Genomic DNA, 20039 nt, shown 5'->3' with positions numbered 1-20039 from the left:
ACTGAACCTTTTGTATAATTGGTCCGAGGAGGGACAAAGCATAGGAGAATAAGAGATTTGGTTAAGGAAAGGAAGGCAAAGTTCAGGTACAGAGACTAGTAGGTTGGGAGCTTTTGGAGCAGCCAGCAAGCCTGGGGGGTAGGGTGGGGCCTGAGAAGGTGAAGGTGGAAGAGAGGGCCTTAACCAGAGAAACTGAAGGGAGGCCAGATAAACTCAACTGAGTTTAGAGCCTCCCTGGTTAAAATGTCTGAGGCACTGCAGTATGTGAGTGGGTTGGGGTTTTTTTTTTGTTTTTTTTGTTTTTTCCCCCTTTCTGGTTTTGCTGGGTCAGAAGTTGCCAGGGCAGTGCTTTCTTTCTGCAAATCAGAAGGAGATGATACAGCAGGGTTCAGTGTAGTGTAACAGTATCGGCTAATGTGCTTTATACTTCAGCTCATGGAACTGATCAAAACTGACACATGTAACACGGAATGATCAAATCTCTGAAAACAGGGTTGAGCAGCCGTCGTTGCTTGAGGGCAACAGAGAGCCAGCTGGTTGGCTGTCCCTAAGTGCCGTCCTGTTCTCTTCTGCCCTGGCATCACTGTTCGCTCTCTAGGGCTCAGACATCCCTTCCAGAGCAAGGCAGTCTCTGGCCAAGCCTGAAATCCTACCGCATTTTCTACATGTATGTGTATTACTTTTTAAATTGCAAGGGAAAAAATAAACATTATATTTTAAAAAAGAAAACTGGGTACAGTTTCCAAACATATTTCCCTAAGCGATTGCTCTCAAAATTTAAAGAAGGGAAGACTGTTCCTGACTGTTGGCTATTCTTCACATGTTCTCATTGACTAGATGATACCAGAGCTTCAGTGCTCTCATTCTAGAAAAACCAAAATGGCAATGAGATGCTTCCTGAACAGTTTTACTGATGTACATAATTTAATGGCATGCTGTGTAAATAATGTGATGCTTTTGAAAATGGTGCTGACTTCCTGGATTGTAATTAATCTATGAGTTTGAGCCCTTTAAGGTTATAAAAATAATGAACTTAATCATGTGATTGGATTCTTTTATGTGTCATTATTTTGTGTTCCCCACAAGTGTGCATAATATCATTCCTCTAAAATTGAGTGCATGTGGGTTATTAATTAGGATGCTCCTTCTGGCCTGAGCATGCTTTAAAATTATGCTCACATTGGTAAAATACCCAGAACATGGGAGGAGAGGAGTGGGAATGAAGTTAGGACATGAGTTCTGCTGGGTTTGGTGATAGGAAAATGGGCAAAATGCCTTTCTCTGAGCCTGAGTAATTTTAATAAGTATCAAAATGAACACAGTTAGGAATTTTGCATGTACAGAGTCAGCTAAGAATGCCAAAAAAGTCTGGGAGATTTGTTAATAGCAGGTCCTAAAGCAAAGTTGAAATACTGGTTTAGTTTTCCTTTTATGACTCCAAATGTAGAAAGGGAAGGACCCTTTTCAAGAGAGTGGAGCAGAGGCCCTGACTGGAATGTTAAGTGGAGAGTGGCAGGGCTGGCAGGCAGGTAGGAAGGGCGAGTTCTTTGCCAGGAATTAGCTGTGGGACTTTGGGCAAGTCACAGCCTCTTGCTAGAGAGACTGAAAAAAACTGCACCAAAACCTCGTCTAACCTTCACAACCTATAGCTCATTGGAAAAAAAAAAAAAATCGGAGACCCAACTCTGCCCTTCTTACCAAAGGACTCAGTTCTTCCAGCTTCCCCAGTGGTAGTGGTAGAAGTCTGTCATGGTCCTGCTCCATCCTTTGGAATAAAGGTTTAGGCTGATCAGTTCCTGAGTGAACTTTCTATCCTGTGGAAATCCTTTAATAATTTGTCCAACTATTTTAATAGTTAGATTGAGTGCTCAGCTGCAAGTTCCTTCTTAGCCTGGAAGCCTTTTTAGGAGGGGTGACTCTGTATTATGACTCTTTGGGGCCCATGGACTGTAGCCACCAGGCTCCTCTGTCCATGAAATTTTTGAGGCAAGAATACTGGAGTGGGTTAGGGTTAGTGGAGTGGGTTGTCATGCCTTCCTCTAGGGGATCTTCCCGACCCAGGGATCACACCCGCATCTCTTATGTCTCCTGCATTGGCAGGCAGGTTCTTTACCACCAGCACCACCTGGGAAGCGCATCTCTGTATTCCTTTCTGCCTCCCCGCCACAGAGATTCCCTGAGGAAGAAACACCTGAAATGTGTCCAACTCAGCCCAGTGTCCTGCATGGGAGCTAGATTGCTTTTGCCTGTTGGGGAGCACAGTCATGGGTGTGATGGAAATACATTGCCCACGTTCATGAATACCTTTTCCTGTACTTCTATTACCCTTTAAGAATTTATTTTTAGTTGTGTAACTTGGGGAGGCTGCACCATTTTTTCATATATTACCTTCTTGTTATTTTGTCTTGTTATTGGCTATAAGTATCTTAATGAAGAATGTGTTCATTGTTCTGTAATGTCAGCCTCTTCTTATTTAATATCAGAATTTAATAATTGCCTCTATTTTCTTTTCTTGATAAAATCTTATTTTGTCCATATATAACCCCATATAATGTTTGTCTTTTAGCCCGAGAAATAATTTTGTAGTTATGTACTTGTGTTCCTACTCTGAAATATGTTTCCCTCTGATCCCTCCTATTTTTAATTTTCTTTCACTTTAAAATAGTTGCCCTACCCATGAGTATTATGGGTCTTTTGTTTAATGCAGAAGCAACCACTTTTCACCTTAGGCTTTATTTTATAATTTCTCCCCCTTATTGTTTGATTTTCCTTACTGTTACAAAAGCAGGGTGACAGTGTGATGTTTGTGACAGCAGAGGCCTGGTAGGGTTAGATTCCTCCTAAATTAGCCACTATCAAAGTACAGCTTTTGGGGACGGGGAGTTTGGGGGTCAATGGGTACGTGTATGTGTGTGGCTGAGCTCCTTCCCTGTTCACCTGAAGCTGTCAGAGCATTGTTAATTGGCTCTACCCCAATACAAAATAAAGTTAAAAAAAAATACAGGTTTTGAAAACCTTTGCCTGTTTTTGTATTGACTGCATGATAAAAGTATGCGTTCCTGTTGGTCTTTAGATTCTGGCCCATGTTTCTAGCTTTTATTTACACTCCTCTTGGGTTTGGTACAGCTGAGAGAATACTTAAAATATGCCTGTAATGTTTGTTACAACTCTGCAGCTGGTTACATTGTACCTCTGCAGTTGATTCTTAGCTACAAGTTAATATTTTAAGCTCTCCTAGAAGTAGCAAGTCTGTAGGGATCTAACCCTGCCCCCAATAGTTTTCTTTCTCCAACTCTTCACTCTTTAGAAGCTAAACCTGATTGAAAATGTGGCTATCTCTGCCTTGTGATGTTTAATATTTTAGATTTGGAAATATGGGAAGCGTAGATGTGTGTACAGATAATTCCCAGTTTGAGAATTGGCAAATAAACTGCAAGAATACACCGTCTGTGACAAAACCTAAGTCCTAGTTCTAATAGTAAAACTATTTTACTTATATCTAATGGATGTTTGTAATATCATTTCTATTGGAAAAGTATGTTCCCACTTTGACCTTGAGAGAAGCCAGAGTTTAGAAGTGCAGTGGGTAGAAGTGGGGTAGAGGGGAGCTTCAGGGAAACTCCAGAAAGTAGTTCTGTTCATCAATTCCCCAGTGGTTTTTTCTTTTTTTTCTGTATACTCTCAGACAGTAAACTAATTAACTTCCATAATTAGCTTATTGAATGATTTGACTTTATCTTTCTCATAAGAAAACACACTAAACCCTTAGTATTTGTTAAAACTGTATGGCAAAAACTAATCAGAGGCTTGTGAGGTGAATATTTAAACACAGAATGGTTTTCTTCTTGAAGGAAATAATTTTTTAACTGTCAATAATATTTTACAAAAGATAACTTACTTTTGGGGGGGCTTGGAGTTGAAGGTCTGTGGGTTGTCCTCCTGAAATGTAACAACCAGATGCTTAGAGAACTGAATTGCTGTCAGCTCGGGAACTCTTTCGATTTTTCAAAAAGTATATTGCTGTCAGCCTGTTTTTTGTTAATCATCTTTCTTCAGAAGGTGGGTCTGGAGGGAAACCACTTTAACTACATTTTAGTTAAAAGACATTGTGGTTTTAAAATTTGCTCCAAATTCATGGGTCCAATTTTGTGAAGACATAATCTTCCTTGATTACACCGAGTACTCCCTCTTCTACCAGTTTGTACATTTATAGAATGCTGTTCAATACCTTCATTTTCTATCTTGTGTAGGTCTTGAATGGTTGCAAGCATGTAAATCTTGTCACCTCAAAAAATAATTCGAGTCCCTGAAATAGGAACCATGTCTGTTTCTGATAAACATATTTCACCTGTTTCCTTGCTCCTTGCAATCTCCTGATGCATTATGCTAATAGATTTGAATTGTATTAAGTGCCTTAAACCAAAATTCCAAGTGAAATTGCCCTTTGGGTGCTTCTCTTCAGTGGTTTGTTCTGTTCTTCCTATTTTGACTTATATACTTTTCCATTAGAATCTAAGTCGGTGAGAAGGGGGGAAGTGGGGGGAAGACAAAACCCCCCACCCCCCATGTAAGTTTGAGTTTAAATTGTCAAAATAATGAAATATGTGCTGCCTTTTTGATTTTTTTTTGTAGCACCCTAATTGTATGCTTCAAGGATAAGAAAATCAGACATCTTATACATATTAAAAGGCTTTACAGGCACAATTAATGAATTGAATGAGGTTACTAAGATTCCAGAGGGAAATTTTCAACACCTATATGGTTTATTTTACATACTCACAAGGTCTCCTGACGTGCACGTCAGAATAAAAGCCAGGGACCAGCATGGAAGGTGAAAAGAGAGAAGGGGAGGGCAGGAGCCCCTGCCCTCATCCCCAGCACCCTGCTTACCAGCCCACTTGCCTTTTTGTCTCTTCAGTCTCCACTTTCTTTTCTGAATATTTGTGGTGTTTGCTTTGAAGTCAGTTCTGCATTCAGATCCCATCTCTCCCACCTCTTACTGGGTTACTGCTAACTTCGGGCCTCAAAGAATGTGGGTGGCTTTCTCAGTTTCCTTGTTGTAAAACAGCAGTAATGTCTGTAGTAGAGTTGCAGCAGGGTTAGACTTGGTACACAGAAAGTGCCTCGCATATTTGATATCTGTTTTAGGCAGCTCCCATTTACTGTTATCTCCGCTTATTCCTGCCCCCACCCTGGCACCCTTTGTCCTCAGCACTGCCTGGCACAGAGCAGGTCCTCCAAGCATTTTCCCTTGTGACATGATTACATTCTCTTGAAAGAAGCCACAGTCAGTTGCCATGCAGAATTCCGTGCTTTGCGGCTCTGTCACTTCACGCCATGGCTATGTGCTGGCCCTCAGTGTGCTTTCTCAAGGTGTCTTCCTTGAGAGTTCCGGAGGTTGGGGACTTGAACACTTAGTGTGAGCCCCGCCATGTGCATCCCCCTTGCCGGGTCTGTGCTGTCCTTTTGTGTGTTAAGTTGCTTCAGTCATGTCCAACTCTTTGCAACCCCATGGACTGTAGCCCGCCAGGCTCCCCTGTCCATGGGGATTCTCCAGACAAGAATGCTGGAGTGGGTTCCCATGCCCTCCTCCAGGAGATCTTCCCCATCCAGGGATCTAACTCATGTCTCCTGCAGCTTCTGCATTGCAGGTGGATTCTTTACCACTGAGCCACTGGGGAAGCCAGGCCCTCCACAAATGTTGGTAAATGAGCTGAGATTATTGCCCCAGAAACCCAACTGTTCAGGGCTCTGTGTTATTTACAAAATAAATTCATAGCTGGGAGAAAAGTGAGTCTTCGATTCACAACTCCTTTTTAGTATGTACACTCAGAAAGCTTGAAGGTGACAAATGCCAAAAGGTCTTTAGGCCTTGGAGAGATTTAACACTTGTACTGTGTCCAGGAGTTTTGAAAATGTATTCTGATGTGATTCAGGTTGTGAAAACGTCAGGCTTGTTCATTTGTAAATTGGTTTTTACGGATGCACGTCTGCAGGCCTGTGTCATAGAATGTCGTTTCTGAGAAGATGGTGATCTCATCTGGAGGCTGACGAGCTGCAGGTTCATTGACCTTGGCGCCGCTCAGGGCCAGGTTTCTGAGTTCCTCTGTGCTGGACTCCAGTGACTAGAGCAAGTGACCCTCGCAGCATAGTCCCGGTACCCAGCTGCTTCTCGGCTGCCCAGGGATCTGTGCAGGGCAGGGCTCCAGTGCTTGTCCTCCATGCTCAATAGCAGGCACCTCGGCCCTGAATCACATGAACAGTCAGATCGCCTGAGACTCTGCTCTCTTGATGCCTTGTTTGGGCTTCCCAGGTGGCTCGGTGGTAAAGAATCCACCTGCCAAGCAGGATACACAGGTTCCTTCGCTGGATCAGAAAGATCTCCTGAGGAAGGAAATGGCAACCCACTCCAATATTCTTGCCTGGGAAATCTCATGGACAGAGGAGCCCGGCGGGCTATAATCCACAGGGTTGCAAAAAGAGAGTCAGACACGACTTAGCAACTAAACAATAACAGCAAGCTCTCTCTCAACCATTTTCAACGTAAATTTCATAGTTTCATATTCTCAGTCATCTTTTAGGTAATTTTTTCTTTTCTTTTTTAGTTTTCTGTCTCATGCTTTCCTAGTTTATTCAACTTCAATTTTTATATATTAACGATGACACTTGTACAAATATAATGAACATAAGTTCGCTATAAGAAATTATTCTTTTCTGTCTCTAAGGAGGAGGAGCGTTCTCTGTTTAGTGTAGACCACAGGCAGGCAGGTTGCATTGCTTCTTGAGTCTTGTCTGCTGTGGGGGAAATGTGATGGCTACTTAGGGGATTGGGTAGGGGTCTTCTTGTAGCCCAGTTAACATAGATGACATCTCCACTGTGTGGTCACGGGGGAAGCAGGGTATTCTCTCTGCTCCAGGGCTCTCCTGCTTTTCAGGTAAAGATCTTTAGAATAAATAAATGAAAATATACAAACATACATACATTTATATCTGTAACATTTGTTGTTGATGAGTTTTAATTTCTCAGGTCTTTGAGTTGTGCAAAAAAAAACAAAACAGTGTTTAAGGATTTTATTTAATAGTAGGTTTACTCTATTTTGTAGATTTGAAGAAATTTAGATACAGGGCTTTTCTCCTGTATATTTCACCATTGGCTAAAACAACATTTCCACAACAAAGCTGCTTAGCTTCCCCACTGCCTTCTAAACAGGCTCCCTTTCCCTCCACTTAGCATCATCACATCCTCAGACCAGCAAGCCTGGTGCCCTGAGTGTTTCTCTCGTATTTCATCGTGGTTCAGTAGAATGGATGCATGTGGGGTCAGGAATCTGGATTCTTGAGCTGGCTGTGCTCAAGTGATTTGAACTTTATCATCACTCATTTTTAATACACATTAATAGTCTTTATTTTTCCTACCTCCTATGCATCCTCAGGCTTTTGTGCTTTTTTTATGACTGTGCTTCTAGGGGAAGATCTGCCCTCCTGTGGCACTTGCGACAGAAACCATCTTCTGCACCCCACCCCGTCCCCAACCCCCCGGCCCCGCATCCTCTGGTGATGTTTCTTGGCCGGAAGCTATGACACCTCTGGCTTCATTCCCAGGTGACCATTAGGGCAAACTCCACACTCACTGATCTTTACAGCCTGTAAAGAGACGGAGGCATTTGTTTACTGCACAGGGCCATTATGCTACAGGTATGGATCTCCTGGTAGAATGTGGAGTCAGAATCAGGCATGCCTGCAGTATGCTCCACTTTAGAGATGACCTTCTTAATGTGTGTGTATATAGTGGTGTTGGTGGCTCAGACAGTAAAAAAAAATCTTAACTGCAATGTGGGAGACCCAGTTTTGATCCCTGGGTTGGAAAGATCCCCTGGAGAAGTGAATGGCTATCCACTCCAGTGTTTATGCCTGGAGAATTCCATGGACAGAGTAGCCTAGCGGGCTGGTCCATGGGGTTACCAAGAGTTGGATGTGACTGAGTGACTAACACACACACACACACACACACACACACACACACAGAGTGGTGTTACACTTTGTCCCTTAAGAATGTTAAAATTGCAGAGTTTCTTGGTTTGTCTTTTTAGGAAAAATTCCTTGCAGTTTTTGTCTGTAGTATATAGTATCTCTGCTGTTGGAAGAGATGAAACATACTATTTGGTCAATGGCAAAGGCTAGTTTTGATAAGTGAATTTGTAGCAGTGGAGGTGTTTTCAGAAACTTTACCAGATTTCTTCTTTTTTAATAAATAATTATAGTCACCCCTTTAAATGCCAAAGGACTTCAAAATAGTTCAGGCAAGTATTTATAATGCCCAACATTCTGTTTACTGTGTAGCTGTAACACTGGGATACATATGTCTTTTTTATTTTTTTATATGTATTTTTTAATTAATTTTTTTTTTTAAACCACAGGAGCTCTTACCAAAGTAAAGGAGAGTAGGCGACACGTGGAAGAAGGGAAGATGGAAGTCCAAAAGGCTGATGGCATTCAGGATCGCTGTAACACTATTTCTTTTGCTACTTTGGCTGAAATTCACCACTTCCATCAAATTCGAGTAAGAGACTTTAAATCACAAATGCAGCATTTCTTACAACAACAAATAATATTTTTCCAAAAAGTGACGCAGAAGTTGGAAGAGGCTCTTCACAAATATGATAGTGTTTAATGACTGGACGTTGGATTGTGGACTTTTTTTTCAGTTCAAGGATAATTTCTACAGCAGAATACAAACTGCTATCAAAGAACTATTGCCAACTATCAGCAGTGGTACAAGGATGGTTTTGTGTTCAACTGAAACTGGGCTGAATATATAATTATGTAGGAAAGAAGCAGTTAATATGTTTATATAATAGAAACAGTACCACACATTGTAACTAAATTATACTCTGTATGCCTACACTACCATTGTAACTTTTGGAATAATGAGTATACTATTTGCCTTATTGCTTTTTGAAGTATGGGTATTTTAGTGCGTACTTTGTAGACCTCAAAACCCATGAAGGGTCTCAAAGAAGCTGGCTGGTTAAAAGCCTGCTGTGGATGCCTTTTTACTCTCATAGATTGGGATTACCTAAATTCAGCCTATTCTCTGTTTACAAACTCCAACTAGAGCAGCTATGCGACTTTGTGCCTTTAGACTCTTGGTTTTTCATTTCTCCACCCCGTACCCCCTTTTTAAAGCAACCACAACTTTTCTGATGGAAAGAGTGAAAGGCCAGTGCACATAATGACGAACTGCTGGGAACCTCCTGTCGGCACTGGGGGCAGGGCGGGAGGATCAGCTGTCATCAGTTTGCCCAGCGAGTTTTGTCTCCTGATAGATGCTGGCGAGCACAGCGGAGGGAGCCTCATGTTCACCTTCAGACAGGGTGTCTGCTAGGGAAGAGAATGGTGCCACTCTGCTCCCTTAGATGCTGCAGTCCTAGTCTCTTCACTCAAGTGTCCTGGAAACTTGACGTGGAGATTTAATCGAACATGTCTTACAACCCGGAGAAGGGGTCTAACCTGTTGGGGACACGAGCACAGAATCAGTGACAATACACACTCGGTTTTAATTCTTATGAGAGTTTTCTTTTTTTTCTTTTTTAGCTTGAAATTTTTCTTTTTAATATTCAGTGTGTGTGTGTGTGTGTGTGTGTGTGTGTTTTAATGGATCTACACTGTTAACTGATTGAGACTCCACTGTGATTCACTTGTTTACTTAATCAAAAACTTTTTCAGGGATGTCTATAAAATTCAGTGTTATACGTGATGAAAAGTAATGTTGGTTGATCTAATGAGGGACCAGAAATAATTTCTACTATTCCAAATGCTGATGGAAAAAAGTAATTTTTTTTCTTTAAGTATTGATAAGCCCCCAGGACATTTAACCTTAAAAATTACTTTAAGTATATTCTTTTATTACTATAAGGGAAATACAAATGGCTGATAAATACCAAAAATATTCAAAAGCAGCTTAATCTAAAAAGCACAAAGAGATTTTGGTTTGAAATACCAGAATCTCAATGTTTTTATAGTTGCTGAGCTCAATAATGTGATTCTTGAGTTTACAGATTGTAAAGCTGTCACTGAAAGGTTAAAGTGTCTACTGTTTTTAATGAAGTCAAACTTATGCTGCCTCAGAAATCCCTGGGTATTCAAGTGGTAACGTAGAAGTAAAGAGGTCAGTTTGAAATGTTGGTGAGTCACATTGATTAAAAGAAAAGGGTCAATTTGCAGATAGTCATACAAAGTGAAGGTTATTGAAATGATTTCTCAATAGCACATTTACTCTAAAAAGTAATCTCACATGGGTTGAATTTTTAAGATCAGATTTGATCAAAATTTTATACCTTAGGTAACTTAGAGCCAGATTTAACATCATGTGGCTTTGTCTCTACTACCGACATGTGGAACTGTAACCAAATATATTGTTCTCTAAAAAAATAACTTTCTCCTGTTGATTGCAAGATACAGTTCTATAAATGAAACCCATATATATATATATGTTAATTTTATTGCAGAAGTTTAGAGATGATAATGATAGCATTTAATTTAAGTTTGAGTCTGTATTGGACAAATAAGCACTATGCTTTTCAAATGATTGGAAAATCATTTTTATTTGCCTCCTTTTTTTTGAAAGTGGTTTGACTTTTTGTTTGTTTAAGTAAAAATCACTAAACTTGTGCAATGGTAGCATGGAAATTATCTGAGGTGTCTTGTATGATTGTGCTTTGGCCAGGGTGGACATAGTTCAAATTGTAAGAGCTAAAGATTAAAGAGGAAGAAGGTATAGGTTCATGCTGCCTATTTAGAAGAGAACTTTCATTCTTCAGAGCTACATAACATGATAATGCCACTGATTCATAAGGGGTTTAAATTAATTCTATGGGGTAGGACACCAGATTCATTAGTGTTCATTTTCATCTAAGGTTTTTATCTCTCTAACGTTCTTGGTCCTATTGAAACATTTCAGTATACAAAAATACTGCGATGTTAATACCCAAGAGAAAAGCCATCATAATGTGTATGCTGGTCATTATGATCAGTGTGGTACAATTTTTAAAAAATAAACTATCATGCCCTTCATGCTATTATTTGTCTTTTTTTCTATAATTCATAAGTTTTGATTCAAATATGTATTTAGAACAGGGCGTGCACTTGAGCCTGGCTTTGCTATTTTAATTGGAAACAGTTGTAGTTGTTCATGTGCTGAAACTATAATGCAGCAAGACTGGTTCTGCAGCTGTGTACTGGAACTCTGTTACTCTTCTAGACTCTCTTATCTGAAGGTATATTTCAAACCTGGAATAAGGGAACACGTTGGAAAGTGAAATGGAAAGCCAGTGCTCATTGGCTTGAATGGAGTTTAAGTGGGATTTTCTTGGGCTTCACTGGTACTCTTGTCTTACATTTATTCATAACAATACAGCAGTTTCTTAAATGCCAGTTTTTAATTGTCTTGAATTTTGCTGCTGTTCTCATCATTAAGGACTTGAAAAATGTTTTGGTCTCTCAAATGAAACATGTAAAGTTTATATATAAACCTTTAAATGTCATTCTTTCCTAAGTTCATTTTTTTCTATTAATTTACTAAGCCAGTTTATGCTTATGCTTTTATTGCATAATACTTATGCAATAAGCTTATGCTTGTAATGCTTATCCATTTATGCTTTTATTTCCTCAGAATTGAATACCATGGTTGATACTTTTAAATCCATAGGCATTATCCAATATTCTCATTTCCAGCCTTGTCTTTGGCTGACAGACTAAGTAAAACAGAGTATTGTTTATTTCTAGACGAAAAATATCAAATATTGTTTTATTTCCTTCAAAATATTATGATTAGTGCAGATCAGCCATGTTTATCTTTTAAAAAATAAACAAAGGTTGCTTTATTTCTCAGCTTCAATGGAATATTATAATTATTTTTTTCTCCAGTAATCAAGGAGGCATTTATTTAATGTGAAAGACTTAAACAGAAAAATAGAAGACTGAATTCACTGTCTTAAGCGTCCATCTGCAGTTGCCATATAAATTGTTCATGAAATTCTGTACTGTTTGATTAACTTAAATCCGTAAGCCATTTGGAAGTCCCACTGAATATCTGCTTGTGTTAGTAACTTCAGTAGCTATTGAACTTATAACAATAAATTGTGAGTGAGGTGTTTTGAAATAGTAGCTACTGTGTGTCTAGCACCTGACACATAGTAGGTGCTTAAGTAGTTACATGTTTTCTCTGTTGGGAATTGTCACTATTGGTTGCCAGCGGCAAGCCAGCTCCAACTAGCCTAATCCAAAATGTGAAGGGTTGCGATGGGTACAGGGACCTGGAAATCCCACACAGGGCCAAACACCCCATCTAGAACTAAGCTTGCCATCCATGTGGGGCTTTGTAATCTGTCAGGGTCTTATCTTTATGGGTCTGTTTTATTTATTTATTTTCCTGTGGCTTGGCTTTCTCAGCCTCTTCTGATACATCTAAAATGGCCAAGCTATCTTCCAGTTCACAGATTTCCTTAGGCCAGTGGTGGAAACCTGACCCAAGCTGGAGATGTCATCTGTGGCCCAAGATTGGAGGGTGGGACATGAGAAGGAGAAGGTCTCTTAAAGGGTGTTTGAAAGAAGAAAGGAAGCCACAGGAACTAATGTGAAATTCAGCATTTAATTCCTCTTGGTCAGGGTCAGAATTAGCCATGACAAGTTCCCCTTGGTCACAGGTAGAAGCAACACACGATTTTCCACGTGGTAAGTTCTCATGAGTCTGAGGAGTGGTGGAGTAAACTTCTAGGCAGAGTACAGAAGGGTGCTATGCTAGGGATCTGGGGGCAGGCTCCTGGAAAAACCCAACTTGGGGATTTGCCTCTATCCCGGACCTCTGACTTTGTGGGCAGGTAATCTAGGATTGAGTCATAGCTAAAGCCTTTCTAGGGATCACGAGTTCCTCCTACTTGGTCTTGATTTCCCAATCCCATTATTCCTGTGGCAGAGATGGAGCTTCCAAAAGTGGCTTGTTTTGTTAAGTCATGTTTAGCCACTCAGCCATGTCCAACTCTTTGTGCCTTTTTGGACTGTAGCCTGCCAGGCTCCTCTGTCCATGGGATTCTCCAGGCAAGAATACTGGAGTGGGTTGTAATTTCCTTCTCCAGGGAATCTTCCCAACCCAGGGATCAAACCTGGGTCTCTTGCATTGCAGGCAGATTCTTTACCTGCTGAGCCATTGAGGAAGTTCCATTTCCTTGGATGAACTTGTACCAGAAGCCAGCGTTACCTGTGAAGCTACCCTAAAAGGGACTTAGAAAGACACAAGATGTGTGACATTCCTTTGCTGTGCATCCCATCAGCATATGTGGAAATGATTTCTAAGTTTGAAGTGGCCAGATGCATCAGATCTTATTTTTCTAGTGGTTTAAATGTTCAGTTACTCCAAGAAATATAGCTCTCAGGATTTAGTAATTGCTGAGTTGCTGGGCTTCTCTGCCAACATAATGGGGAAGCTGACCCAGCATGTCTGTGAGAAAGAGAATGCATTGGAGCCAGGGGTCATATCCTAGCTCCTACTCTCTGAATGACCTCAGGCAACTCACCAACCCATCTCTGAGCCTCCATTTCCTCCATTGTAAGATAGGCCTATTTAGATTTTATTGAATTATTGACAGTAGATTAGCCAGTATGTACAGTCCTTCACATTCAGCGTATTCCCTCTCTAAATAACAACCATGGGAAGTGATAAAAATTCCAGAAGTAGGTACTTAGTAAATGATAGTAATGTTCCCAAATGCTGTGTGACCTTGAGGTAGTCACTTAACTTCTCTGAGCCAGTTTTCTGTCTGTGAATAGGATAGACTGCTTCACAGAAATTGCAAGAATTGAATGACACATAAAGAGCCCTGAGCCCAGTGCATGGCAAGATTAAGAATGATAAATGGTGATTATGTAAGAAGGGATGAGATGTTATAGGGACCTCGTATAAGCTACAAGGAACCCACACCCCGGTCCCCATCAGACAGGAGTTCCCATTGTCACCGTGTACCTGTCTTGGCCAGCTGTCCCCCATCCAGCTCTGGCTCAGGTCTAAACCCCTCTCTAGGTTCCCAGAATCCTAGCACAGCATCCTTACATATTCTGCCTAGCAGCATAATTCATTGCTTCTCGGACTCTAAATTCTTCCTGCTGGGATGGGCAGGGGCTCAGCTCTCTAGAGACCATCCCTTGTCCATAAGGCTCCCTACTTGGTTTTAAAGAGTTTAAATACCAGTATGTTTACAAAATTGTCCTGTAGCTCTTACCAAGATGAAGAAGACAGCTCAGAATTCTGCTTTTGTTCACCAAATTAATAACGATTTTATTGATGTCTGCTGTGTTCATACCCTAAAATTATATACTTGAGGCCTAGGATGAACGAAGAGGGGCAACATGCTCTGTGTTCAGTGTCTCAGCCCTGACCTCATGCACATTTAGACACATTTCTAAATGACTGTCATTGTGTTCATTCTGGGAAGTTGAATTTAATACCTTCGAATGACTTTTGGAGCAACTGTGCCCTGTATTAAAGAAGACATCCATGTAACCAAGTTTGGTTAGACCACGTGGTAGTTCAGCTTTTGTTCAACCTCACGGTTTTAGGAAATGCAAAGTTTTTGTTTTTAATTCAGAATGGTTCACTTGGGGAGAAGAATGTTTTTTAAAAGTTGGAGTATGGTTTAGTATCTAGCAAATTAGTTTCAGCTTAAATCCTGCAGTGTTTCAGTGTATCTGCTGATGTGCAGAGTCTGTAGTTTTGATCACTTATGTCCTGGTCTCTGTTTGTGAACTCATTTTGAGTCACCTGGAGTAGTGAGGTGCTAGCTGCATATTCATTAGAAAGCTACAGCCACGTGAGACCAAGTCCATGTCCTTTATCTGAACCCAAATACCTATGGGAAAGCAAAGCCTTCCCTTGGGGGAAGGAGGGGGGTGCCTTCTTAACAAGTGGTGCTTTTTAATGGCTTCTATTCTACAATCCATGGAAAGAAAATTTGACATTTTAGGTACCCATGTTGATAGGTGATCCCATGATAAATTGCACAGTTACCTGAAGGATTACTGTTTTAGATGTTTGATAAAACATATAAAAAAAAAATCTAAACATCTAAAAAAAATCTAAAAAAATGAAATATCTTCATATACTAACATAGAATTTTCTCAAGAAAAATTACATGACAAAAAGAATGTGTTACCCTTTGAGTAAAAGAGGAAATTCTATTTGGTTATACACGCCTGGATTATTTCTGGAAGCAGAGACAAGCAATTGGTGACAAGAGTAACATTGTTTGCTTTGGGGTCTGGGAACTGGATGACAGGGGTGGGAGGGAGATTTTTTTATTATATGACTTTTTATATCTTTGAAAGGTTGAATGTATTTTCTATTTTAAAAATAAGGATAAATTTTAAAGTTGACAGAGGTACTAGTCAAAAAAATATATATATATACAAAGGAGGTTAGAACCACCCCTGAGACCTGGAAGCAGGTTGTCCAGATGTAGAAGGAACAATCTCCTGTGGACAATGGACTCACAATAGTGAGCAAATTAGCCTTCATTGTGATAGTCCTTGTTGAAATGCAACAGCATTACTAAGTATACTGTTACCAGCATGGGTAAAGTAAACTGTAAAGAGTGAAAGTGAAGTGAAAGTCGCTCAGTCATGTCCAGCTCTTTGCGACTCCATGGACTATACAGTCCATGGAATTCTCCAGGCCAGAATACTGGAGTGGGTAGCCTGTCCCTTCTCCAGGGGATCTTACCAACCCAGGAACCGAACCCGAGTCTCCTGTATTGCAGATGGATTCTTTCCCAACCAAGCTATTAGGTAAGCCAGACTGTGAAGAGAGGTAGGGCCAAACCATAGTCCTGTTTTCTGTAGTCTAGTTTGCTCTCCTGCCTTCCTCCCTGCCCAGTGAAACCTTCCACAATGCGCCCTTGCATCTGGTCCCTTCCCTGAACCCCTGTCACTTTTGTGATGACATTTAGCAAATAAGCACACGTGGATCCTGGGCTGAGATGGATTTCTTTTTCCTGCTGCTTACCTCTAGAGTGTGTGTTATGCTCTAGGTGAGGTACTATTACTGGCCATTAAGTACTTTATCTACAGAACCGACTTAAACGAAACCATTTTGCAAACAAGGATACAGGCTTCTAGACGTTCTCTGATGGTTACACTAGCCAGAAAGAGGCAGAGTTGGGATCTGAACCCAGGTCACCTGATTCCAACACTGCTTCCAGTGGCTCAGAAATAAAAAACCTGCATGCCGCGTAGGAGCCGCAGGACACGTGGGTTCAATCCCTGGGTTGGGAAGAGTCCCTGGAGGAAGGCATGGCAACCCACTCCAGTATTCTTGCCTGGAGAATCCCCATGCACGGAGGAGCCTGGTGGGTTATGGTCCATGAGGTTGCAAAGAGTTGGCCATGACTGAGGCGACTTAGCACGCATGCACACACCTGACTCCGGGATCACCTAACCCCACAGCTCGGTCCTCCTGTTTGAGAACAGAGGTGCAAGTGCTTGAGCCTAGGAGGAGTAGGCATGATATTCCCCTCGAGGACCCACCCTGTCCTCCTCCTGGGGGCCCAGCAGGCAGCATGCAGGGCCCATGCAGTAAGTGCGGGAGAGGGGACTGTGCTTAGAGAACAAAGGATGTCTGGGACTGCCCCGGTTCACGAATTACACCAAATTGCATTTTAGGAAAAAAGGAAAGGCCAAAAAAATCTTAGCCCTCTGCATTTACACTACCAGCATAAGTGGTTAGCCTTCTTGTGAGGGCCGTTTTCCACAAAGACAGACCTGTGTTCTGGTTCCAGGAGGAAGGAGCCTGTGGCCACAGGAGGAGGGGGCTGGGGAATGGCAGTGCAGTCAGCCCAAAGCAGCCATGAGCCATCGTTTTGCCTGTCAAATCCACAAACACCAGGTTGCTGCTGTGTGTTTTCCCTAAACACAACTGGCAGAGTTTCCCTAAACACAAAGGTACAATCTGAGCTCCAGAATCAAGAGGAAAACTGGCCTCCTGGCCTCTGAGTGTTGGGGCAGAGGGTCTCATGGGTCAAGACTGAGAACTCACTACAATGGAAGCTGTCTGGAGTCTGAAGCCCTAAATAAGATGAGGAAGTCACCACTGCCCTGCTGTGTTTTTTTACTCCTTCAATAGGAAAACTTTGACTGGAACTAGACTACATATCCTCTCCTGCTCTACTCTATGGGAAACCAAACCCTCATCAAAAGGTTGCTGTGAAAATGTAGTCACCCCAACATCATCACTTACTTTGGAAAGCTTGATGAATCCATTGGCACAGTAGAGATATCCTGGCTGTTTAATAAATATTTACTGAATGCCTATTTTCTAGGTATTGTGCTAGGCTCTAGGAATATAGCAGTTAACAAAACCAACCAAAATCTCTGCCCTCACCTATTTACATTCTAGTGGGCAAGACATAATAATCCAATGTATTAGTGAAATACGGTATATTTAGATGATGATAAGTGGCATGGATAAAAATAAACTGGGGTGGGGGTGGGGATAAGTAGAGGTGGGAGAATTTGTTATTTTAAATAAAGAGGTCAGGACAGGCCTCCCAACCTGAAGTAAAGACCTGAAGGACTTGAGAGTAAGCCCAGTGGACACCCAGGGGAAGAACATTCCAGAAATTCAACAGCAAATGCAAAGGCCTCAGCATGTTTGAGGATTTGACAGTCAAAATGATGAATGATCACCAAGGGAGGCAGGGTGGGATGGGAGTGGGAAGTGGGGAGAGGGGTAGAGGTAACACAGGGCTGAGTAGGAGAGATGAGGCCCAGAGGTGTGGATTCAGGTCATAGGTGGCCATATATAGGCTGTTGTAAGGACTTTGGCTTTTCCTCTGAGATGGGAGCCAATGAAAGGTTTGTAGGAAAAGAGCATGACCTGCCTCATATTTTGACAGGGTGACTTTAGCTGCTTGCTGGGAGCAGCAAAAGCAGAAGCAGAGAGACAAGTTGGGAGGCTTTGTGATAGTCCAGACACAATGGGAGTCGGACACGACTGAAGCGACTTAGCATGCATGCATGTATTGGAGAAGGAAATGGCAACCCAGTCCAGTATTGCCTGGAGAATCCCAGGGATAGAGGAGCCTGGTGGGCTGCCGTCTATGGGGTTGCACAGAGTTGGACACGACTGAAGTGACTTAGCAGCAGCAGACACAGTGGAGGCCACACTAAAATGGAGGCAGTGGGAGATGAGGACAGTTGGGTGGAGACCCCTGACCGGGGTGCTGTGTCCCCACTATGGAACTTACGAAGCACAGGTACAGTGCCTTCCTGGTTTTCTGTGGCTCCATGGCTGATGACCACTCCTTCCAATTAGATAACTTCTTACTCTGTAATTTCACAGTCCATCTTGCTCTGATTCAAGAGCCATTCATTCTCCTTAGCATGACTCTTCCCATTAAGTATTGATTTTGTAACTAAGCTCTCAGAGAATACCCTATGGAAGTCCCTAGGGGCCCCTTCATCACTGTCCCCAGGTGTAAGAACCTGAGAGCTCTGACACAGAATATTAACTTGCATGGTTCTGTATGCACACATCTGTATTTCAATAGTAGCTTGACTATCCTGGTCACAGTCTGAGAATCTTGTCTCTCACTTGGCACGGTGATGTCTGCCTGGTTGCCATGGAGGCTACCTCTGACCATTGCTGGGATCTCCAGCACAGGGGTTGAGGGCCCAGTGCCTGCCTCTCCATCCACCCTGGGGACCTCCCAATTGCTTAGTCAGGATGTTGCCACATGATATTTGCAAACTGAATAGACAACTTTAACAGACTGTTCACAGTCCTTCTCACTATGCATCTGCAAATGCATGAAGATGCATTGCTGTTCATGGTCGGGCCTGCACCATGACCAACACCCGCTGGGCGCCCAGGGTGTCCTTCGTGAGACTTTATTGAAACTTCCTTTGGCTCCCATTTGTTCATCTGTGTTTTGTTTTGTTTTTTTTTTTTACCATTTTCTTTGAATATCACAAATGAATTGATAAAACTTTAAGGGGTTCCTGCGTCAGTCTCTCCTACTTTCATTTATGGTATTTTTTGACCCTGGCTTTACATTGGCATCACTTGAAGAGCTTAAAAAAAAAAAAAAAAAAATATATATATATATATATATATATATACACACATACATTAAAATGCCTGGACCCCACTCTAGATCAATTGAGTCAGAATCTAGAAAGTGGGACACAGGCTTCAGCCTGTTTTAAAAGCTCCTCAGATGATTTTGATGCACAACTTGGCCTTCTTTCTTCCAGTCAATATAAACAGGGCCTGGCACCGGCAGGCTGTTGCAGCATCTTATTCACTAGGCTCTCAAATGTACCCTCTACGTGAGGCCTTACAGAGAGTCATATACAGGGAAGGGATTGAAAGAAGAAACTGTTCATTATATAAATTTCAAATCTGTTCCATTCTCAGAACACATTGTCATTAACTGTGAATTAATACATAATGTTATTTCATTGTGTTTCGTATGTGTTAAAATGAATGATCTGTTAAATATAGAATATACCACAAAATCTTTTTCCTTCTTTAATCCATCAGGGCTTTGGAGAATTAGGAGTGGCTTCGGCCTGCAGAGCAGAGTGCAGGGCAGGGACTTCTGGGAGCCAGGTCTTCCTTTTCCCACCCAAGATTGTGCAGATCCGCTAATTCTCTCTTGAAAGGAAGATTTTTATGATTCTGTCATGAAGGTGGGGAAACTGAGGTTCAGAGAATGTAACAAAGCTAATTATGTGAAAGTCCTTGTGTAGGGTTTTAAAGTTGACTGGTTTTTTCAAATGCCACCTGGGATACACACCCACAGTGGACCTCATACCAACCAGCCTTGTATAAGCTGTTTCCTCTACTGGGACGGGCTTCCAAGTCTTCTTTGGCTGAATCTCACGCCTCCTGTGGGACTGGATTCAGGCTTTGCCTCCTCCTGGCAACTGTCCCTGTCCTGCCTTCCCACCCTGACTTCCTGCATGAGAACCTCCTGTGCCCTCAAGGTACC

At 41.7% G+C, this 20039-nt stretch overlaps 1 protein-coding gene across 1 annotated transcript in view; it reads left to right on the top strand.

Moving 5' to 3' along the window:
- SNX18 (sorting nexin 18) overlaps positions 1-11076 on the top strand; it is a 29255-nt gene extending 18179 nt beyond the window's left edge. The window contains exon 2 of the mRNA XM_006074169.4: positions 8418-11076. Coding sequence (XP_006074231.1) covers positions 8418-8671 — 254 coding nt within the window. The 3' untranslated portion in view covers positions 8672-11076. The remainder of the gene's footprint in view (positions 1-8417) is intronic.
- Positions 11077-20039: the final 8963 nt, after the last annotated feature.

This window comes from Bubalus bubalis, chromosome 19 (genome assembly GCF_019923935.1).
Source record: "Bubalus bubalis isolate 160015118507 breed Murrah chromosome 19, NDDB_SH_1, whole genome shotgun sequence".
Classification (NCBI taxonomy): domain Eukaryota; kingdom Metazoa; phylum Chordata; class Mammalia; order Artiodactyla; family Bovidae; genus Bubalus; species Bubalus bubalis.
Note: the sequence above shows the minus strand (reverse complement) of the source record. Positions and strands in the feature narration are given on the sequence as shown.